The sequence below is a fragment of the Octopus bimaculoides genome, chromosome 5 (assembly GCF_046866305.1).
Source record: "Octopus bimaculoides isolate indiv1 chromosome 5, ASM4686630v1, whole genome shotgun sequence".
Lineage (NCBI taxonomy): Eukaryota > Metazoa > Mollusca > Cephalopoda > Octopoda > Octopodidae > Octopus > Octopus bimaculoides.
In genome coordinates, this window is record NC_142932.1 from 5,773,483 (window position 1) to 5,798,544 (window position 25,062).

Here is a 25,062-nt window from a genome sequence, read left to right on the forward strand (position 1 = left end):
TCCCAGATGTCAATTGCCAACAATTTTGTCATTTTTCAAGATGAATTACATGAATTTGAATTAAAATACAGGTATAATCGATACAAGATTTTATTCTTTCTCTATCTTTCATTCAAATATTTTCATTGGAAAGTACAAAACTCTTTTACTAGTTAATATAGCATTGGCTTTGTACTCTTATACAATTAAGTGAATACATTTACATAGCAGAATGCCCCTTAAAAAAGAAAATGCTCATTTAAGGGTGAGACAAAGATGAATACAGGTGTGTAACATACTGAAAATAAATGTGTTTTTCTCACTTTCACATATTATTTGTAATAAAATGAAGGGAATATATGACAGTATTACTAAAAACAGCAAAATATAGTTGTGCTATATTTCTATTGTGAAACTGTCTAAAGCCCTTTACACAAAGGCACTTTGCAAAACAAATACATGTGAGGTCTCGGCCTGATAGTCTTTCGCAAATTTTCTTCTTTGCAGCAAACACAGTCTGCAAACTTTTTTTTCCTTCCATTTATTTTTCCCACTTTATGGAAGTCAATATTTTCTTTGACATTCACCTCTGTTGATTTTGCTTTTCTCTCAGTTCTGTGCTTTCTGGAAGAAAAGCCTTCGTGTAACTGAGATGTGATGTCAGCCCAAAATTTCAAATGGTCATAGTCCTTTGGTGGTGGCTTTTTGCATAAACAGTATATGAATTAACTATAGTTAGATATAATGTGGCAGGTATATGGATTGCCATACTTTATGTCAGGACTCCAGTAGTTCCACAGTTGAGTAAGCTGCTTGATACCAAACCTAATGTTTATAGTAAAAAAAGAGCTCACATTTCTGCAATATCAGTTGGCTGCCATAAGTGGATTGGGTCTTCTATGAATAGAAATTATGCATTGAGCATATTTATTTGAGCGGACCTGGCATACAGTCACCCCCCACCCCCACCCCAACTGACCTTTTCGATGATTTTCAATGAGGGAGATTCCGAATAAGCGAGAAACCACGTTTTCAAAATTTTTAATTCCCTCCCAATTTTTAATTAACTTTTTTCAAAATTTTATTTATTTTTTTTTTTTTTTTTATCTACATGGAAAAATACAGCAATTAAGAATATGGGGTGGAGAACAAAATTTAATTTCAAATTTTTTATGAAAAACTCCAAAATCGATCCACATCACATCCCGCTGTCTAAAAGTGAAAATGAACGGCTGTGTTGTCCGTTTCTGCATGCATACATTTCTAGAGAAATAGCAAAAGACCACGGTATGTGAAGCTCTCACCACAAAACTGGATATGCTAAAAATAACAGCGATAGAAATTGTTGCATGTGCACACACAAGTGCAAAAATTCTCCAGACATTTAGCTGTTATTTTTAGAATATCGAGTTTCGTGGTGAGAGCTTCACATGCTGTAGTACTTTTGCTGTTTCACTATAAATGTGCACATGCAGAAACGGACAAAACAACTGTTCATTTTCATTTTTAGACAACGAGATAGGATATGGATCAATTTTGGAGTTTTTCATTAAAAATTTTAAATTAAAATTTGTCTTTTGCTTTTTCGCCCCCTATATTCTTAATATCCATATTTTTCCATGTAGATTGAAAAAAAGTTTAAAATTAAAAATGTGGCGGAGGGGTATTAAAAATTTTGAAAACGTGGTTTTTTACATATTCGGAATCTCTGTCATCTAAAACATAGGAATCCTACAGCGAAAAAAAAATTGGAAAGGTCAGTTTAGGGGATGGGGTGACTGTAAACCAGGTCCGCCAACAGTTTCAAAAAGTGCTTTTCCGTAAAAACGAAGAGTCCAGTGGTTGAGCATAAGGGGGTAAACTGAGTTGTCGACTAGTCTTTTCTGTGAACTCGGGAATTGTGGTTGATGTATCTTCAACCATGTTGGCGTAATGTTTATGATATCATTTTCATCACTTTCATTATCAAAATCTTCCTCACCCAATGAAGATTCATAAATATCAATATCAGATTCGTCCAAAGACAAATCACTGTTTGTGTTTATATTTTGTACATCAAGAGTAAAACCTTTAAAGTACTAATCGCTACTTGCTGACACCATATCGTTAAAACTAAGATATACACTTCTCTTCAAATGTTGGAAAAACCAAGAAGTCTCCAAAATTTCACAGTATTTTTATTTGAATAAAAGCAGGAAAGGCTTTATCTCGCATTCTCAAGGCTACAAGAATTCAATGACGTGATTTTTTTATTTTTAGCAATTTTGTAGAGGAATCAGATACAGTCAGATTTGGCTGTAAATAAAGGTGAATTATTTTCAACTGGTTTTGGCTGGTCCGAACACTATGGTGGTTAAAGATATAAAGGCTGAGTTGATTGTCTTTCACCATTTCCTGCTCCTCCATGTCTACTAGATACAGCAAATGTTTTATACAAACATTTAGTATTTAAAATGTTTGGGGAGGAGGGGAGTTGACTTTCCCACTTCTCTAAGGATGGCTACTGTCTTAAATATAAAACCTGTCATAAACAATTCAAAGAAATGTTAACATGTAGCAATTCATGAGAGATAAAAAGAAAAATTGACCTGGATATTTTCAAAACCAGTTCTCTTTTAGAGGCGGTTTTGTTTACTGATTTATGGATGGAAACTAATCATGTCTTTGATCTGTCATAAGATCATTTATTTCACTTAATGTCTGGGTTTTTTTCTCTGTTAATGTAGCTTATTTGGGAGGTAAGTGAGACAAGATTTTAACAACCAGTAGCCAACCCTTTCCTGTTAACTTCTTGCTGCCAACCCTTCATCAAAACAGTTTTTTATTGTATTTATTTATTTATTTATTTTCAGATCCTGATAATCCAAACAAAGTAATTCTGCAAAAACTGATATTAAAAGTAGATTCAAGACCAGATGTAGTTATTTCACTCATAGGTAAAGTTTCAGGATAATTTGACAGTTGTCTTATATATATATATATATATATATATATATATATATATATAACAATTTTATATGAATTTTCTAATTTTTTTTCTTTTCCATTTCTTTCTCCTCCTCATCTTTGCATGCTACATTTAGGCTGGAGTGTAAACATCCGGCACTAAAGCATGGGATGATGTCAGACTCTCTTAGAAGTAATTTTTTTTTTCAATCAAATTTTATTTTAATTGAAGGGAAAATTAAAAATTATTGCACTTTCTCTTGGGCATTTCCCATAAGCAATACCATATGTTTTTTTTTTTTTTTGTAATAGTAATTTAAATAGTGCCCATATACTGAGGAATTTTGAGATCCACACTGTCTCATATTTGGTAGCTAAGGAAGTTACAAATTTGAGCACATTTTGGAACTATTTTTTTGTCAATCAACCAAACAACAGTTTGTTGAACTTGTAGACTGAAATATAGATCTTTCACTTACCATCACTGTTTGTCTCATTCACACTTTATAAATTTTCTTTTTTTTTTTTAATTTATAAATTTTCTTTATAAATTTTTTTTTTTTTAAATTTATTTCCTTTGGGATTTAGTATTACACTACACAGGATACACCAACTGCTGTTTTACATTGAGTTAAAAACACTGACTGTTAGCTTAGATCTATTTAAAATACATAACACATTTTTTCGTTTTCCTTTAAATGGGTTAACAGCGTTTATTGCATTTGCACACATACATAGGCAGTGGTGGGGCCAGAGTATGAAGGTGTCATCAACATATCGCAGCCCAGCCATAGTGTTGGTTTTAGTGGTGTTGAATACTTTGAGAATTTGGCTACTAACCCCAAGATTCTGAGTTCGATTCTAAGTAGTGACCTGAATAATGATAATAATAACAACAACATAAAGAAATACCTTAGGAATGAGAACCCAAGTTCGAAATTTCCCCAAGACACCTGATGAAGGCTGGAGGGTATGTCAACCGAAATGTTGTGTTAACAATAAACAATAAACAAGATGAGGACAAATATCTGTCAATTGTAAATAATGTACATAATTCCTCATCTCTTAAATATAGAACTGTATTTCCTGTGGTATATTTTATGAACTTCAGAAGGATGAAAGGCAAATGGTAACAGTTTGCAAAGAACTAGGCATTCACTCTTAACAGCTCTGCCAGTTCACTGTGTGTGTGTGATGTGTACTTCATTATTAGTGGATGCAGACATATTTACACAGTTAAGAAGTTCACATTGCAATCATGATTCAACCCAAAATTCAATCTCACTGTTGCAAGTGCAATTACCATAATCTCAGATTGACCCAAGCCTTCTGAATGAATTTAGCCAAATGTAACCTTTTTGAGAAACTTGTTACATGGGTTGTACTTATAGCTCAAGAGTCCAATTTGTGTTGCATTGATTCCACCATATAATCATATTAAGAGTACATGTCTGTGGAATACTCAGCCAATTTACATGTTAATTTGATGAGTAGGTTATCCATTGGTGCAAATTTTGCATTACTATTACTTTGTTTGACAAAGCTCAATTCTTTCCATGTCTACATATCTAATTGACACTAAAAATAGCAATTAGCTGTTAAAAGCATGCACTATTAGTTGGTGATTGCATAGGTTTCTGTAATTTAGTTTTATGTTGTTCTCTATATTTTTTCAGGTGATCTGAGCAAACTCTGTAAAAATGCATTTGTTATAAAAGAAGGTTGCAAATATCGAATGCAGATTGATTTTTATGTTCAACGAGACATTGTCTGTGGTTTGAATTATTACCAAACTGTCTATCGTAAAGGTATCAGAGGTATGTATGATTTATTGTAATTTTCCTTTTATAGTTCTAGCTGGTTTTTCTACATTTTCATTTTTAATGTTTAGCAACCTACTAACACTGGGTGCTAAATCTATATTGTATTGGACAAAACTACTTTTTTTCTCTAGATGAGAAAAGATTATGTATTTCAGTGATAGACATAGATATCTCAGCTTCCTCAAAACGGTTATAGATTTGTTGATTGCAAAAATTTGTTGAAATTGACCAGAACACAAGTCCCTCTCTCTTACAAGTAAAATTTACAATCTCAGAACCTTTAATCCTTTAACTGTGAAATTAAATTTCATGGTTATTTCACTAATGATGTTAAATCATCATCATCGTTTAACGTCCGCTTTCCAAGCTAGCATGGGTTGGACGATTTGACAAAGGACTGTTGAACCAGATGGCTACACCAATCTCCAATCTGACTTCTGACCGAGACCTTTGGAAATATGCTGTGCGTGAGAAGACCCGGCAAGCCAAGTGAGACCAAAATCCAAGGCCTCTGCCAGGGATGTAGCCAGCCCACTTATACGTACCTTTCCTTCATTGGACACTAAACTCCACTTGCGAGGACCTGTTGGGGCAAGCGAAAGTGAAATAGAACTAAATTTGACGACTGGCCCCCATGCCAACATCTCCTTCATTGGACACTAAACTCGGCTTGCGAAGACCTGTTGGGGCAAGCAAAAGCGAAATCGTGATGGCACCACCGTTCGAGCGTGATCGTTACCAGCGTCGCCTTCCTGGCACTTGTGCTGGTGGCATGTGAAAAGTCATTCGAGCGAGATCGTTGCCAGTGCCGCTGGACTGGCTCTCGTGCAGGTGGCATGTAAAATACACCATTTTGAGTGTGGCCGTTGCCAGTACCGCCTGACTGGCCTTCGTGCTGGTGGCACGTAAAAGCACCCACTACACTCTCGGAGTGGTTGGCGTTAGGAAGGGCATCTAGCTGTAGAAACTCTGCCAAACCAGATTGGAGCCTGGTTAAATATCTACCAAAAATTAGAATTTGTGTTTTCTACGTATCATGTTGCCTCAAACTTCAAATATTCCAACACTAGTTTCAAACACTACATTCCTCAGCAAAAGATAGGTTGATATATAAAACCACTTTCCATAGTTATGGATAATGAAACTGAGTGGATTAACATCTACAGTAAAAGGATTCAATGGGTTTCATGTGACCCACAAAAGCATGAAAAGGTGGACATTAAAATGATAAACATAGTGTTCCATTTTGTTATTGAATATTGTTTGGTCAAGTTCTTGTTAGCTTTTTACTTCAGATAATCTTAAGTGGTTCCTGTATTTAAAGCAGGCATTTTTGACTGAATGAGCTATATTAAAGATTTTGTTTCTTGTTTCCTCTGTGGTCATTTTCCTGGCATAAAACCTAACTCACAAAGTATCCCAGAATCTTACATGTAAAATAGCTATTAAGACATGCTTCAGTCAGCAAGTTTATTTATATCATTATTGCATTATCTTGCAGTGAATTTGTTCGGTTATTTGCATTCATTTTTCCCTGCTAATATGGGTTAGACAAGCTTATTGCTGAAATATTGTTTTATAGCTAGATGTTCTTCCTGTTACTCACCCTTCCCTTGCCTTGAAGTAAAGGATTTTCTTTTTATTGCCCTACTCTTCAAAATTTCTGAGCTATAGTACATTGGTAACATGAAATTTAAGCCTATGTCATCAATTTGCTGAATGGTTTTTATGTGAAGACAAGAATGTAAACACTGACACATGCACCTTGGCATGGCTATGTGGTTAAGAAGTTTGCTTCACAACCATGTGGTTTTAGGTTCATTCCCCCTCCATGGCAACTTATTCGAGTGTCTTTTATAGACCCAGGCCAGTCGAAGTCTTGTTGGTGAATTTGGTAGATGGAAAATGAAAGAAGCCCATTGCCTCTATGTTTTGACATTGTACTAATTGTAAACAAAATCCACCATCATGCAACTGCTGCTGTTTGTTTGCAATCTTCTGTGAAAAAACGTTTGGTCATTGTTTTTTCTTGTTCAAAGGACTAAGGGAAATATTACCTTGCTTGGAAACATTAGGGTTGGTGACAGGAAAAGCATCTTGCTTTTGAAAATCTAAGCAGATATCATCTGACCCATGCAAGCACGGAAAAGTGGACGTTAAAACAATGATGATGATACACATGCATGTGAGAAGGGCTTCCACACACTTTCTGTATAACAGTTCTACTCACAAGGCATTTTCCCAAGGTGTCATACATACAACGGGGTAGAATTCACAGCTTAGCTGAAATCTTCCACTGGACAAGACAGATAACATCACTGAGCTCAGGTATTTCTATGATAAAATGTTGATGCCCCTGCCATTAATCACTTGTTCCTTTCTATATAAACTTGGTGAGTGTCACCATCTAATTGTGGAAATCATAGCAGATTATGATCTTTCTACTTGAAATAAATTTACAGTAGGAGATAAAATCGAAAGTTTTACAATATCAATGATTAATTGGTATTTCTTTATTTTGAGCCGTCTGTTGTCTTCTGACAGTTTGAAGGATGCCTAAGAAGCAGCTGGGTGGATAACAGAATTTAGAAATGAATGAGGTCCTTAGAGAAGTGAAATTAATAAAAATTGAAGATTATTGTTTGGAAAAGATATATTTTGTATTATTTTCACAAATAGTTACATATTTTATCTTATTTATTTCAGTTGATAACTTCAACCACATGGTGGGGAGCTATGGTCCTTCTAAAGATCTCGTAAGTTATTTGACGCCTAGTGAAGATGCTCCATCTGGATTGATTAGCCGTGGTACTTACACTGTGCGCAGTAAATTTGTTGATGATGATGGTATTGAGTATCTCAAATGGGAATGGGCTTTTGAGATCACGAAAGAATGGAAATAAACTCTAACAAAAATCACTAATTTCCATTTCACATTATGCTATATAATTTTTAAGATCAAAAAATGGAATGATTCAGCTAAAAATCATGTAATTTCAGCTTCTCAATTTTTTATTTTTTTTTTTAATATTTTTTTATAATTTTATTCTGCTGCATGATAGAAAAAGAAGATAGAAGAAAAAAAAATTGACAATTTGCACAATTTTCTACCCTTCCTCTGCTGTTTCTAATGAAGTCCACTTTCAATATAGAATTCCTTTCTTTTCTGTGGGTTAACAATTGGCAGTGTGTAGCCTCCACAAACATGGACTACCTTGCTGTTCACTTACAGACCAATCTCTGTCATTTCATATACAAAGAAAAACAAAATTTAAAACACTTTATTTTCATTTCAATTTCAAAAGCTATATTTTTGTGCTTTTTCTCTTTGCTTAAATGCCATTCAAAAGATGCTTTTTGAATCATGGTATGCTGTCCATTTATTTATGCTGAATGTTAGCTTTTCTCTATCACTCTTTCTCCCTTCCTCCTTTCTTTATTGCCCTCCCCCCACCACCTTTCTATTATTGTTAAAAATATACCTTGAACCATTTCTTTCTGTTCAGATAATGTTAGATCATGAAATTACAGCTCCTTTATAATCATTATTGGGACAGACCAGTGAATTTCCTTCTAGAGATTCTCATTTTACTAATCATGCAATAACAAAATTTATATTATTGTAATAGCTGAATCCTGTCTCCCTCTCTCTTTCTCTTTTCTTCTCTCTAAACTTTGGCAGTGATGATGGTCAGCATTGTATCTTTTGTTTTGATGAAATAAAGAAAACTATGAAAAAAAATCTCAGTATTTACTAAGCTGATTGCCTTCAATTACCTCTTTTCTTGCTTATAAAGTATATTTACATCACTGGAAATAAATTCCTCTTCTTCGTAACAATCACTGGTTACATTAATTTGTTCATGATATTCCTTTCAAAATAAATATTATAAACCATTTAATTCAGTGATTAAGACAGCCAATATTATGGAATTATCAGTCAACCACCTGGCTTTAGTTATATAAACTTTTCTCTTTTGTTTTGATTATTTATTGTTTTAGAGAGTAATAGGTTTGTGGAATTGGTAGAGCATCAGTCAAAAATGTCATCGAGTATTTGTTCTGACTGTTAACATTTTGAGTTCAAATCTTAAGATCAACTCAGCTTTGCCTTTCGTTATTCTGGAGTTGATCAAATTAATTACTTGTCAAATACTGGGGATGATAGAATGAACTGTTTGCTACTTCATCAAATGCGAGACCTGTCTATTTAAAAACAGTTATTATATGTAACAAAATTTTTTTACCTGGCACATGTTCTGAGTTCAAATCCACTGTTGTCTTACCTTCCAGCCTTCTGGTATCAATAAAATAAAATACCATCAAGTATTGGGGTTAACATAATCAAATGTTACCCCCACAAAATTTCAGGCCGTGTGCTTTTTGTTTTGTTTTGTTTTCCTTTGTGTTGTTTCTTTTTACTGTTTTAGATTAAAGTGAAGCTTATCAACTGGGTACACTGTAACATATAGTTATATGCTATGTCTAGTCAGAGCACACAGGACAGTTGGGGCATAAGCTGGAAAAATGTAAATGCAACAAAGCAAAACCTAAATTAATGGTGTCCCTGCTATGAACATTGTAATTTGATCAAGATTCCCAAGGCTTCATGATTATATTTTGTTTTTACTTTCTGAATTGTTAAAAATATGAGATGATCTAGAGATACCTGGAGAAAACTATTTGTGGATTTTACCAACCCAAAAGGATAATTGTAACTTTAGCAACTCATTAGTCCATTTTTCATGCTAAGGCCTTTTCTGTATCTCACTAGCACTTCAAAATTATAGAGCTGTGTGTGTAATGTCTGCTTTCTATGCTGCCATAGTCTCTCTACAGCTGGTTGCTCTTCCTAATACCAACCATTTTCAGAGTGCAGTAGATTTTGTGTGTGTGTGTGTGTGTGTGTGCCACATACTAATGAGGTTCTACTAGGAGGGAAGGTGAAGGTGGATGACTTTATGCCAGGTGTTGAAAAGTTAAGGTATGACAGAGGGTCAAGCACAGTTGCCTTGCTATAGCAGAGGTAACAGGTAGTGATGGGGTGCTAGAGCAAACCCTCAAGGTACAAAATGGTGAGGTTAAGAGGATACAGAGTGAGAGTAGTAACAAATGGATAAAGATGGGTATAGAGGTGAATATTGTGAGTTATGAACAAAGGTGGGGTGTAGTTATACTGTAGGCTTCCATACAGTTTCTGTGTAACAATTCCAACCACAATGCTTGAGGTGCCATGCTGAAATAGTACTCAAAAGCATGTGGTTATGAAGCAAACTTCATTTCACATCACTGTTCTTGTGAATGTTACTATTGTTGTTTAATTCCAGGTTAGGTTTAATCAAGAAGGATTATGTTCAATGTTCTGACCATGTTTCATTCACCCATCTTATTTGTGGTTTTTTTTTTAATTTTTTTTTTTTAAGATGGTAAGTTATGATTTGAAATTATTTTTGTAACTCGTGACCAAGTAGCAGTTCCCTTGTTAGCTATCTTTTTCTTTTGTAAACCCATTTGTTGTCAAATGAATCAGGTGAATGTTCATTATAATTGGTATCTATCAGTGAGTAGATTTGGTAGATGGAAATTGAAAAAAAGCCTGTCGTTTGTGTGTGTATACACACAATGCTTATTCAGTTTCCATCTACCAAATCTTTTTTGAGTTCTTTTGTGAAGTGACCAAATGTTGATTATATATACATACATGCACATGTATATTTCTGTCTCCTTATCTTGCCATTACATAGCAGTTGTAAATTAATGTCAGTCACACAAGTAGTCATTCATATACTGTAAAAACATGTCTGGCCAAATGGGAATATTACCTTGCTTGAAACAAGTGAAGGTTGATTACAGGAAGGGCATTAAACCATAGAAAATTTGCCTCAATAAACTCTATCTGATCCATGCAAGCATAGGAAAGTGGATGTTAGAACAAAGGATGCTGAGGACTACACAACCTTCTTTTAAGACAGCAGATTGTAACTTGAGGAAAATTTGGCCATTATTTTTTAATTTTACCTGAATTTCTGAGATGAAAAATTTTCAATATACAACAATTCAAGGCAGTAAATCGACAGTCATTAGAGTTAGAATACCATCTGCTATTTTTTTTCTCTGGCTTTTTATTCTGAAATTGTGCTACTAAAGTCACCTTTGCCTTTCATTCTGAGTTTAATAAAAATGTAGAATGCATAACAATTTAGGGCATTGGATTAACAAAATTGAAAATACCTTAAGTTATCTCTTTTCTTTCTGATGGCATTGCTGTGACAACACTGTTAAGGTGTGTGAGCCCAGGCTGGTGCCCTTTCCCTGAGATAAACAATGGTAGAATGGGAAACTGTTTACCTTCTTCAACCTTACCCAGGTCCATAATTGTGCAGATGCATGATCAGATTTAACAAATGGAAGTCCTATATATATATATGTATATATATATATATATACACATACATACAAACATGGTGTATCTCAAAATTAATGCAACCAGCGTTTTCAATTTTGCCAAAGTAAAATATTGTTGCAATGCAATAGTTAAGGAAACAATTATGACCCTACCACATTTATTCAATGTGACCACTTCTATTTTGAATCTCAGCCTTAAGTCTAAGTGTGAATGCTTCACATGCATCTGTTCTTGTGAGATCGAAGCCTATTCCTGGTACGGTTTTGCCTTCAGAGTGATGCTTGAGATCTTCGTCTCCAAAATGGACAGAACAGAAAACTCCAACAGGTTGAGATTAGGGCTTCTTGAGGGCCATACATCCTTGCTTATGAACAATGATATGTTTTTCTGAATCTAGTGTTGTGTCTGAATGTAGCTGTAGGATGAAGCCAAATCTTGATGGCTCCAAGGTGTACCTTGAAAGTGCTCATTCACCCATGGAAGCAATTCAGCTTCCAGAATGTTGCTCATGTATTGCATAGTGTTCATTTTAAAACCCAAGGGCACAAAAATGTGAGACACCCAAACCATTATTGACTAGATTTTGATTTTGATTTTTGAGTCTAACCTTGATGGAGCCAGATATACTCCAAAGTTGGTCATAAAAGTGGTTTGCTGTCTGATGTCAAATTTATTTTCATCAGTGAACAGTAGGTTGGGCAGTGTGCATTCAGCAATCTGATGCAGGATAAGACAACTTCTCTCCAGTCTCATGGCCTTATAAACTTGTGTGACTTCATGGTGGCTGATCATCTTGCAGGGGTGGGTCTTGAGATCCTCCTTCAGCACTTGATACATCAATGTTCAACTTATTTTTTTTTTTGTGACGGTCAGTTTTCTGACAGAATGACAAGGATTTTGCTGTATCTTTTCTCTGGTACTTTTGTTAAGCTGAGGGGTCTGCACACTTCTTTTTCAGCCACATTCAGGTCGATCAGCAATGGAACCAGTCTCTTGAAATTTCTTGGCAATTTTCCAGACTTGCTCAGTTAATTTGAAGCTTTTTTGCTATAGCTGTATTACTTTCACCCCCTTTGTAGAGGGTTATGATTGTATTTCAGTCTATAGCCATTATCTAATTTGTATATCTGAATTTATTTCGGCTGAAACAAAAAGAAGATACACTAAGCTTTCATAATGAAGTATAATTTTCATATCATATCATATTTATTGGTAGTTATTAAAGCCTAAAACTTTGGTTGCCTTAATTTCAAGATGTCCTGTGTGTGTATATATATATATATATATATATATATATATATAATATACACACTTTGATTTATTTGGTCTTGTATCCTGTCTGTTATAGTCAATGGTTCAAGCATTGAAACTCCCTACCTTATTCAGGTATCTATAATATTCAGAATGTTAAGAACCTATTATTTAATCCAGGTTGGGGTTAAGGTTAGAACATTCTCATTTAGTTGACTATATATGGGATATCTCTTGCTTGTTCTACTCAAACATCATTTTAATGACTATTTTTTTCATGCTTGCTTTGTTTACATGAAACCTGCAACAGATCTTCCATGGCTGGATGTTCTTCCTGTCACCAATCTTCACTTGTTTCTAGCAAAGTAATATTTCCCCAAATCCTTGTAACTGAAACAGTTCAGTTGTTAGGCATATTTTCATCACAGATTGTAAATAATTAACATCTTCTTTCTGCAAGTGGTGATTTAGTTAACATTGAATGCAGCTGTCAAGAGAAGGAGACATACACTCATGCTCACTACATAGCTTTTATTTTTTACTTGTATCAGTCATTTGACTGCAGTCATGCTGGGGCACCACATTGAAGGGTTTTATTCAAACAAATTGATCCTAGGACTTATTCTGTCAGTCTCTTGTCAAACTGCTAAGTTATGGGGACATAAATGCACCAACACCAGTTGTCAAGTGGTGGTTTGTCCTCCATTTGACAATCAGTGTTGGTGTGTTTATGTCCCCACAACTTAGTGGTTTGGCAAAAGAGACTGATAGAATAAGTGCTAGGCATTAAAAGAAAATAAGTATTGGGGTTGATTAGTTCAACTAAAAGTTCCTCAAGGTGGTGCCCCAGCATGGCCATAGTCTAATGAGTGAAACAAGTAAAAGATAAACATTAAAGCTATATATATATATGAACAAAACACTTATTCAAACTGTAACACAGTGGGACTGAACCCAAATCCATGTGGTTGTGAAGCAAACTTCTTAACCACAAGCCGTGTTTGCTCCATAGTATAGAGGTTGATTGACCCAGAAATTGAACTCATGCTCTCTATTTGAACTACTATAGTTGACTCTTAACATTTATATTCTCTATTTATCATTGTGCTGTTATTTCTAGAAGATTGAGCAACCACTTAGCGGTTTGTTTGGCTTGTCTAGCAGAATGTTGTTTAATTCCAGATCAACCCTGATAGTGCAAAGACATCCCAACCATGGCTAGACTGTCCTGTTTTGTTTTCAAGGATAGCATATTCATGATCACATGATTCAATGTGTTCTTCCTTTTTCAAAATGGTAATGATTTGATGAAGATAAGATTTAGTTGCTATTTCTAGGTAATCAAGTAGCCATGTAGAGGCATGTGGGGCACAGTATAGTGCTGGCTACAAACTACAGACCTCTCATCTGGTTATCCTGATATCCATCACCTTGCTTTCGTCTGTTTTATCTAAAACAGAAAAAAGGTTATTTCCTCATCATGGAAGTGTGATTTTTATGTATTAGACCATCCAGTTATATGGGGAAAGTACTTGCTTTACTGTCACATGCAGATATTTGAATTTGTATATCTTGTCTCCCTAAAAACTGATGTAGAAATGGCAGCTATCCCCACCACCACCAAGAAAAGCAAACCAAAGGAACTCATATAGTAATATGATGGTAGTCTCTCATAGTCCAAGAAAGACAGTTCAGCAATTTCTTGCTGAACAACCTGCACAAATAATTTGTTTATAGTGACCAAATATATGGGCTGTACATTAACTTTTACTCCCTCCATCAAATCAACACTGCTTGAATAAGTGCATGTTATACCACATATCAAGTATCAAAGTGATTACAGAGCAACATGAGATAAGGTGTTTTGTTCAAGAACACAATGCACCACTTGGTCCAGGAATTGAAACCACAATCTTGTGATCATGGGTGTAATACCCTAACCACTAGGCTATGTGCCCTCATAACAGAGTTATAATACTGCCAACTAAAATAACAGTATCTTTGCCTCTTATGTCCAGGTACTGAGTACCACTTAGAAAGGAAAAAGCTTGCTTGCTAGCGATATTGTTTTGGGTTCAATCTCAATGTGTAGCATGCTGGACAAGTGTCTTATAGTCCTGGGCTAACCAAAACCTTGTGAGTGGACTTGGCAGAGAAAAAAACAGAAGGAAGTTTGCTGGATGTTGTGTGTTTGTTTCTCCTGGTCCTGGTATCGTGTAATAGCTGTAAATGAGTGGTTTCATTCATTTCCAATTTTCTGTGAAAACATGTCCAATGATAGGGAAATATTATTACTTTGCTTGGAAGCAGGTGAGAAAATCTGCTGTACTGAATTCCATCTGACCCATACAAGCATGGAAAAGTAAACTTCAAAACAACAAAGGGGAGAAGGATGTGTGATATAGTATGGGACAACCAGACGAGTGGCCAATGAGTTTTAGCTTATCACCAGCCAGCTCTACATTGTGCATGACAAGCCTCTGCATGTTTGCTCAACCAGTTTTAGATCATGTTTCCCACTACATAGCCCAGACCATTTATTATTATTATTAGTAGTAGTAGTAGTAAGGCAGCAAGCTGGCAGAACCGTTTGCACGCCAGGTAAAATGCTTAGTAGCATTTCATCCATCTTTACTTTAATTGACTTACCCATCCGCAAAAATTTCAGGCCTTGTGTCTGTAGTAGAAAGGATTATTATTAGTAGTATTATCGGTGGGTCTGTTGTTCTAACACTAGAATAATTCATGTTTACCATATTCTGTAAGCTGTTTAGTTTTTTTAACACTAACTGCAGCCATGGCTGTGTGGTTAAGATGTTTGCTTTGCAGTCATGTGGTTTCTGGATCGTTTTCACTGTGCAATATATATATATATATATTCCAAGAGAGTTAGGGGTTGAGGATTCAACCCACTAAGGGATAGTATCTATCCAATATACTGCTGGGAGGGTACCCAATTATTGTTACACTAGTGTTATACCAAGTGCAATAAGTGGGTGCAGGTAAAAGGGGGTTATTTTACCCTAAATTTATATAGCAATGAGAAAATGGAGGAGAATATGCAGTATCCATTGACTTGCAGACAATGTATTCCGTTGATTAATCTGTTTATTTTATAACTAAATTGACAAAAACCACAATATACAGATACTTATGACATACCATGTCATATTAACAATTAAGGTTACAAATATAAAGGACATTTAGCTATTGGAGAATGGACAGAAACTTACAGCTGTTTCGGCCTAGCGTTGGCATGCCCCATTCTATCTCTATAGCTCCTGTACGCCGGAGTAATTAGCAGATGAAAATGATGTAATGGGTGACATGCATGATTTGCTATATATTTTAATATATTATGGCTTTGTCTTGTTACTTTACCCCGTATTATAGTGTGGTCGTGTAAGCGTGTATATGTACATAAGGATAGTTATTTATTTATTTATTTATTTCTGCATATAGACTTCTTAATAATCTAATCAATAACTCATTTAATCTTTGTATTGGTATATACAATCCATCTATATAAGTATATACAGAAATGAAGGGATGTGTATGTGTGTATGTATATGCGTATATATACATATATGTACGCGTGTATATATAGATATAAATATAAAAAACACGCGCATGTGTGTATGTGTACGTATGCATGCGTGCCTAACCCTCTTGACCAGTTGGTGTCTATCCAACTGTAGTTAAGCCTAGATAGTTTGAAACAATAGTTGTCCAATTAGATGAGAGGAATTAGCAGTATAAATTACCCCTCCCCAAATAGCAGCAGAATTTCTAATACCCACTACTAGAATGACCTGATCTTCTCCATAGGAAAAAATAACGGAGTACCTCATCACAAAGTTCAAAAAGTTGGCATATTATTATTATTGTTGCTGTTGTTGTTGTTATTATTATTATTATTATTATTATTATTACTATTAGTGTATCAATAACTCCTCAAGAAATAACTTCCACTTAGACCCATCCACCACATACAGAACTGACACACACGCACCCAACAAATTTTAACATATAAACAGCTTTCAAAACGCAACAAATAACGTTCATGCCAGGGATCATGTATGTATGGGAATATTTATATATACATATATGTATGTATGTACATATGTGTGAGGGGATAGATATATATGTGTATGTCCCCCTCACATGTGGTGGCAGTGACTGTTGACTATTTTGGTGTGCATGTACAGCCATCTGTGTATGTGCATCTGGACACACATATGTACTCATCTATGCTTTTGTATCCATATATATCTACGTATGGTTATGTATACAGGCACAGGCATGTGTATTGGAGTGTTTATAACTATTTATATGGTTTTATATACGGTTTGTAGGCTTTTTTATGTGCCTTATATTTTTATATTTTCATTTTTTATTATTTTTTTTTACTTTATTCTTATTTTATATTTGTATTGAATTTTGTAAATCTCTGAAGAGGCCTAGCGAATCATGCATGTACCCCCATTACATCATTTTCATCTGCTAATTACTCCGGCATACAGGAGCTATAGAGATAGAATGGGGCATGCCAACGCTAGGCCGAAACAGCTGTAAGTTTCATCTAATCTGTGCTAGCATGAAAAAAGTAGATATAGAAACAATGATGGTGACAATAATTATGATATAAATGGGAGGGGTATTAATATGGGTGGTTTTTGAATTAAAAATATAATTAAGGCATTTGAAGTGGAACTAACTGAGACGCTAGGTTGATCAAGTATAGTTGCTAAATTATTGAAACTATCTATTTTTATCATTTGCCCTATTGATAACTTTGTTGTTTAATCTCAATTTGGCCCTGATGTAAAACAAGTTTGGATCAAAGACATTCCATCTTTTCATTGCTCTGAGAACTATACTGAATATTGAGCAGCAAAGAACAACACTCTGGTAGACACCAATCTATGTACTAAATTTTTTGTTGTACTTGTTATCAATCCTAAGCTGTACATAGAATACTGTGTAAGATGCTGATAAAGGTCCTTTTTAGATATACTATGTAATATCTTCTTACTTTTTCGAAAACAAGATATTTGAAGAAATTTAGCTGCTATCTATAGCAGGTTGAGCAACTGTGTAAGAGAAAGAATGTGTTATCTTCAAATCTGGTACATATGTTTTCAAGGTAGTGTCAAAGAATAGCAGCAGCCCAATGATCAAAATAACTAAAAGAATATAGGACATAATTTGATCTCACATGGTGTTGCAGAATCAGAGGTAAAGGTGGTGTTCTGAGACAATTTCAGACCTTCAAACCAATGTACAATCATCATCATCATCATTTAACATCTGTTGTCCAAGCTGGCATGGGTTGGGTGGTTTGGCTGGGCCAGGCTCCAGTCTGATTTGGCATGGCTTTCTACAACTGGATGCCCTTCCTAATGCCAACCACTTTGAGAGTGTAATGGATGCTTTTATGCGCAACCAGCACAGGTGCCATTTGCATGACACTGGGGAGCATTTACATGCCAATTTGTGTGACACCAGTATCTGCCACGACTGATTTTGCTTGGCTTGATGGGTCTTCTTCTCAAGCACAATATAATACCAAAGGTCTTGGTCATTGCTTCCATGAGGTCGTACACTTGAAAGGAACTCAGCCACTTTGCCTCCTTGGGGCCCAATGTTCAAAAGATGTTCTTTACGTGCCACCAGCACGAGTGCACTTGACTTGACGGGTCCTCTCAAGCACAGCACATCGCCAAAGGTCTCGGTCATCAGTCTTTGCCCCAGTGAGGCTCAAAGTTCGAAGATCATGTTTCACCACCTCATCCCATGTCTTCCTGGGTCTACCTTTACCTGGATCTTGAAAATATCTGAAATAATCTTAGACAAGCCTCTTCTGAGAGACGTTTTTAGGGAAGAAGAAACTGCTCAGCTCTTCCTGCAAGCATCTAGAAAGGCTTTAACTATGACCCACACTGCTGAAAAGTTTTTCAAGAGGATGGCTTCTGAAAAAACTCTGTACTAAGATCCTGAAAGCAAGCTTAAGTTTGATATTAGTATAGTGAAAAAGTTAATTCATAGGTAGGCATTCACTAAAGTTCTTTTCCTTAGTTCCTTACTAAGCAATAAGAAATCAGTTCACTAGTTGAACTCAAGACCATCTTCTAGGTTTGGTACTTCCTCTGCTGCTCCTTGATAGACTTTGCAAGGGGGTCCAGATTCTCTGCATCAATAACTTGGTTCCTGTTATGGAGTTCAAAAGTTTGAAGGTCAGCATTGTAAGGAACAAAGTACAAATTAATAAGTGGTATCACTAGATCCCACTGCAACCTGGTACATAATCCTGCAATCTGGTACATAACTTTGATGTAGGGAAGAGAGTAGATAGGAACTCAATACTGTGTATTCAGTACAAATAAGTGATATACAAAAGTGAGGTAGGATATTTGGTAGATTGATTAAGAATCAGGTTTTCAAAATCATTAGATCTATAGAATAGTCAGCATGAGGAGCAACCTTAAAATATAATCTCTGATCTACTCATATAAGTTGACCCTAGATATAGTTGATATGTTTTATTACTTTTGTAATATGACAGTTGAATAAGAGCCTTGTAGGTAGAGTTAAAGTATGGAATAATTTCAGCAGGATGTTAACTCTGTTGACAAATTGCTTCTTTCACTATAAAAAAGTCATACCACATGAAGTAAGGTGTGCACTACAAAGACATGGCCATTGAATGTGAAAAATCTGAGAAGGCTGGAGAGAAATACAGTTGTGATTTACAGCCAACTAATAAAAAAAAATATGTATTTGAATTTCTAGTTCATTTAGCTGGTAAAAAGGAGTATTAAGATTCTTTTCTACTCTAGGCACAAGGCCCGAAATTTTTGGGGAGGTTGGGGGCAGTCGATTAGATCGACCCCAGTATGCAACTGGTACTTAATTTATCGACCCTGAAAAGATGAAAGGCAAAGTCAACCTCAGCGGAATTTGAACTCAGGACGTAAAGACAGACGAAATACCGCTAAGCATTTCACCCGGTGTGCTAACGTTTCTTATTTCTTTATTGCCCACAAGGGGCTAAACATAGAGGGGACAAACAAAGACAGACAAAGGGATTAAGTCAATTACATCGACCCCAGTGTGTAACTGGCACTTAATATATCGACCTCGGCAGAATTTGAACTCAGAACGTAACAGCAGACGAAATATCGCTAAGCATTTTGCCCAGCGTGCTAACGTTTCGGCCAGCTTTCCGCCTGGCAGGAGTATTCAGATTGACAAACTGCCTTGTCAGTATTGAGTTAGTATGGCAGTATTAATTTGTCAGTGGCATGACCAAAAACTGTCAAGCACGAAAAAGTCATTGTCAGCCATGAACTACAGTTTCCTATTTTCAACCTTAACCCTTTTGATATCAAGCCACTATAGACTTCCTCTAATTTAATGATATAAAAACATGCTCATTTTAAAGTGTTCATATGAAAATTAAAACCTTTCATCGTAATTTTACATTTGTTCTCTCTTTTTTTATGTTTTAAATACTAACTTGATAACAAAGAAGCTGGCTATAAGATCCCAACAAATTCTTGATTATTTTGAAGATAAATAAAAATTATTTTATTAAGAAAGAGTTATACACTACATCAAGCATTAATTGCAGTCTTTTTTCCAATATTTACTCTATGAAGGTCTTTTCATTCTCATGTGTATTTCCAGTACTTGAAGCACAAACCCTTCAAGTTACCTAATAATTACAACTGCATATTCATTCCAAGGATCTGGTTTAAAAGGCCATTGAGTGGTGGAGTTAGTGTCAACTTATTGAAATACTTCATGTTACAAGTTCTTACTCTTAAATCAGTGAAAATTCCTATGGGGCAAAGATTTACTTTTCACTGAAGAGACTTAGTAACTTGAACTTGGGACAAATGAAACATAAAAAAAAAAAAAAAAATTTTAAATCTGAGTTGACTATAATTAAAACAGTGTTATAAATTTAACTAAGAGAGTGAGAAATACAGCCCGAAGAATAGAAAATGTATCAAGAAATTCCTTCTATCATTAGCAAATTCAGAAAACTTGGCATAGAATTAATGGAAAAAAATTTATTTAGAGCATCCAACTAAGTTTAAATTACTGCAATCTGCAACTTGTGGGCAACAAATTGTCCACTGAGATTTTTTTATTTTTATTTTTGAATTCTCATCCATTATTCCATGCTTTATGAGTGGAATTGTTTTTGTTAAAGCAATATTTTTATTTCATTTTATTTAAGGCTCTCTTTCAGGTTTGAATTTATGACTATATGGTCAGTAGTCAAGTAACTTACTTGAAAGTATCTTGCTTCTATAACATGTAACAGATTAGTTAAAACAATGCTATATATGATACATCAGCCAAATTAAAGCTGATCCTTGTATTAGAAGGATCAATGAAGCTTGATCTTTGCTTTGTTTTCTGTTGTGTTTAATGAAAGAGAAATAATCATTTCTTGGACAGCTACTTGTTGGTAACTCTGATCTATCAACTACTGCCAACATCTAAACTGTTGTATAGAGATTTATAAACAACTATTTTCTTTACTACCTGAGTGTCTTTCCATACTCATTGACTATTAATATGGTTTCTATAGAGCTAAATCTACTGCTACACAGCAGTAACGTCTTTCTCTTGGGAACTTATGCAAAAGTAATGTTATTGTCCTTGGCATTTAGCAAAGCCTTCAACTGTATTAGACATAAAAATCTCATAGCAACAGGATTCTCCCAGATTCTTGTTCTATTAATTCTACTGTGCCCCAGGATTCAGGTATGTCTTTCACCCTTATCTTTCTACTCATTGATGACTTTCTTACTCTTAGATCTAATCACATAACACCTATGCAGATGTTATCACTTTTCACTTCTTTCTAAGGATAGGAAGGAAATAATTTCTGGCCTAATGCACAAATGTTCTTCACTAAAGAATACTGTTCACATCCCTCAGTGGGTGATGGTGCACAAATACTCAAGAATGTATGTAAAGAATTCAATTTGACTGAGTGAGAGAGATTTACTCATAAATAACCATAGGTGTCCTGTATTTTCTGCCTTTCTCTGTATTGTCTGTAGGTACTATATTGGTACTATGCTAGTTTGTGCTCCTCTGACCTCACAATTTGAATATCACTTACTCAAATAATTTCATTCCTCTTGGCATCCATTCTAACCCATTGTAAAGTTCCTCACTAAATTACTTGTCCAATCAGATATTCCTAGAACTCAAACTGGGAATCAATAGTTGTTACATCAATATTTCTACAATTTTCTCCTCTTTAACATCATTTTACCACATAATTTTTTAATGTCTTCATGAATTAGGAATGTTTTTAGTATAAGATCTCTTTCAATTGTTTTATCATATATTATTTCATATGTAATGTTTCCTGCCTGTTTCAAGAAATCTTGTCATTTAGTAAAGTATGAAGATAATATAACCAAATACATACTAGCTTGCTGAGCTTTTGTCCCTGAGAATTATTCCTGAATTTGGCATTTTACCCAGTGTGGAGGCAAACAAAATTAATACACCCTGCAAGCATATAGTAACCTCAAATATTTGTCAAGATTTTGTCTCTAGGAATTATGCCTGCATTTGGTTTAGATTACCTAGTTTTGGGACAAATAGGAAATATACTCTACAAACATATACTAAAGTATAGTTTTAGAGGTGAATTTCTACCTAATTCTCAATACAAAATTATTTCTAACATTCAACAGCAAATTCCATCATATCAATGAGAGATTCTATTTCGGTGAATGATTGAAGCTATTTATGTGCTTTAAATACCCTTGGTGAATTAATAAGTGCTTTATATTTGTATCTATTTTTTTTACGAAACCCAATTTGTTAGTCACAACTATAAATTAAATATTTATTATATTTTTCTCATTTAGAACATGGCTATAAGTAATTATTTAAAAATTGCTTACGTGGATCATTAAAACATCTAAATATTCTAAATCAAAAATAACCCCAGAAAATGCCTCATAAAATCATAGCATTTATTTTGTATCACATGCAAAATTAATAAATTACACATTGCCAAAATTCGAATAAAATAACACATGTAAAATATTTTGATGTAAATATTAAATGGAGTATTGAGAAAATATAATGCTTAAATTAAAATTTAGTGCGCTAAATAAAAATTTTTTTAAATGTAACACAAATTTTTCGTGGGCAAGGGAGCATTTATATTTTCTCTTTCTACTTAGTTTAGATATTTATGAATGTTTAGTCACATTTCGAGTAAAATAATCCATATTTTCATAAATATTGTTAGATTATTTATTTTAATCGATAAATAAATAAACGGTCAGTGTCTGCAAGGTAATAGATGACAAAAAGAATAAAAACACATTTTTTTGTAGTTATTATAGTGATTACTACGAAATAAGCGCTCCCCTTCAACTTCAGCTACGCCATTATTAGTGAGTGGCTGCTTTATCTCTTTTACCCATTTGATTTCTTCATTTTTAGTTAAAATTAATGAAGTAATTGGTAAGTATTTCTTTGAAAAATACGTATTTTAACTTCTACAAAATATTTATGCTGAAAAGTAGGTGTTTATTGTTTTCATTTTGTAACAATGTTTAATTTCTTGAGAGTATATCTCCCCCCTCTTCTCTTATCCGTCCCTCGCCTGTGTATTTCCGTCACAAAGAAACGTAGTGTTGCAGCTATCAACATGTACATCTGTGTTTGTATGTTTTTGTTGAAATTTCGGATTTAATTTAGCTTTGTGAACTCCCTACATCACTATCCTTTGTTAAAGATATATTCACACCAATCCATTTTTTGCTTTTATTGTTTAATCTAGAAATACAATATATAAATCGTTCCTTTTTATCCCATTGCCTCGTCGAAGTAACTATCCTCCACGTTGCCAAGCTACTTCCTTCTCTATATCTATGTAAAGTACGTAATATTGATATTGTTTAACTCTTTCACGTATGAAAAAATGACTATTATATATATATATATATATACATATATATATATATGTATATATATATATATATATATATATATATATGTATATATATATATATATATATATATATATGTGTGTATAGAGCAGCGTCTTTCAGACTAATCGCTTGCGTTCAGAAAAGTCGAACAATTTAATGCCGCATTCTCTTCAATATATAAATGTTTGAAGTGAAATTTACTTTTGTTCCCATTCTGGTACATATATTAATACGACAGAATTGACTTTTAATTAAAATAAATACTGTCGCCTATCTATTAAATTCTAATTGTGTTTGATACTTTGTGCGTGTGTATATATATATATATATATATATATATATATATATATATATATAGATGGACTATATGTAATCTGAACTATATATATATATATATAATTATTAGGGATAGAAATCCAAAATTACAGGTAAAAACTCAATTAAAATCAATTTATAAAAAATTAAAATTAATTTGAGCTTTACAGAGTAAACTATATATAAATATATAGTTTTAGGGAAAAGAACCAAGGTTCATGAACTCATCGATGAAAATCCAATGTCACATTATAGAAAAATTAATAATTAAAACCACAATAAATAAGTATAATATAATACAAAGTAAATATAAGATCAAGATAATACTAATACTATATATATATCGACGTACAGTATTTCCGAGTTGCTATATCCAAAATAAAGAACACTCTTAAACTGTAGGATATAGATAGAATTATAGGTTCATATATAGTTCCTGTCCGGAAACTAATGTATGTATATATATTTATATAAACTTTGTGTTAATTGGTAATTCTTAAGGCAGTGCCCCAACATGGTCTTAGTTATGGTGGCTAAAACAAACTAAAGACCATACAACATGTGACCTGCTGGTACTCGACTTGGTCTAGTGATAGTTGAAAAGTATGTTAACTGAATTTGACTTTTTTTATTGTCCCTTTGATAAAATGTAAAAATTGGAATTAACTCGTGGCCATTTCCTTTCTTTTATAGATCTAAAAGGATTTTAAAAATCATTTTGATTGCAATACAATTTTCTGCGTAGTTTCTTAAAAATTGCCTTTTTTGTCCAGTTTTTAAAATGCTGTTTAGAAACTAAAAAATAAATAACTCTCGTGCAACTTCGATTTAAGAATTTAATAAATTGTGACTTAAATCGGGAATAGAAGCATATGAGTGATAAACATATTTATCAAAAATTTCTTCTATAATATATTAGTAGCCATCAAATATGTGTATCCTAACGGTTCCTTAGTGCGATTTTTGCTGCATGTTGGCTTTGTAAAGATCAATTTGCAGATAAAGTTTGTTTTGGGGGCTAATGCAATTTCGCATCTCTCCTTGAAAAATGCATTTTTATGAAAAAAAATTTTCGGATCCCTATGTTTTAGATGTCACAGATTAAGAATATGCAAAAAAGAAAAAAATTACCCCCTCCCCTTTAAATTTCGAACTTTTGTGAAATTTTTTTTCGCTATGTTTCAGAAGACGGAGATATTTCGAAAATGCAAGAAACCGAGTTTTCAAAATTTTAAATTCAAGAAGCATATAGATATGTGTGTAAAGAGAGGGTGAGAATTTACAAAAAAAAAAAAAAAAAAAAAAAGACGGAGACAGGTGTGTAAACAACAAACAGTTTAACGTTCTGGAAGTGAGA

At 34.0% G+C, this 25,062-nt stretch overlaps 1 protein-coding gene across 2 annotated transcripts in view; it reads left to right on the top strand.

The window, feature by feature from the left end:
- Positions 1-8,490, top strand: part of LOC106882546 (rho GDP-dissociation inhibitor 1) — a 35,244-nt gene extending 26,754 nt beyond the window's left edge. For both annotated transcript variants that reach the window (XM_014933263.3, XM_014933262.3), the window contains exons 3-5: positions 2,832-2,915; positions 4,602-4,742; positions 7,455-8,490. In XM_014933263.3, the coding sequence (XP_014788749.1) occupies positions 2,832-2,915; positions 4,602-4,742; positions 7,455-7,651 (422 nt within the window). In that variant the 3' untranslated portion in view covers positions 7,652-8,490. The remainder of the gene's footprint in view (positions 1-2,831; positions 2,916-4,601; positions 4,743-7,454) is intronic.
- Positions 8,491-25,062: the final 16,572 nt, after the last annotated feature.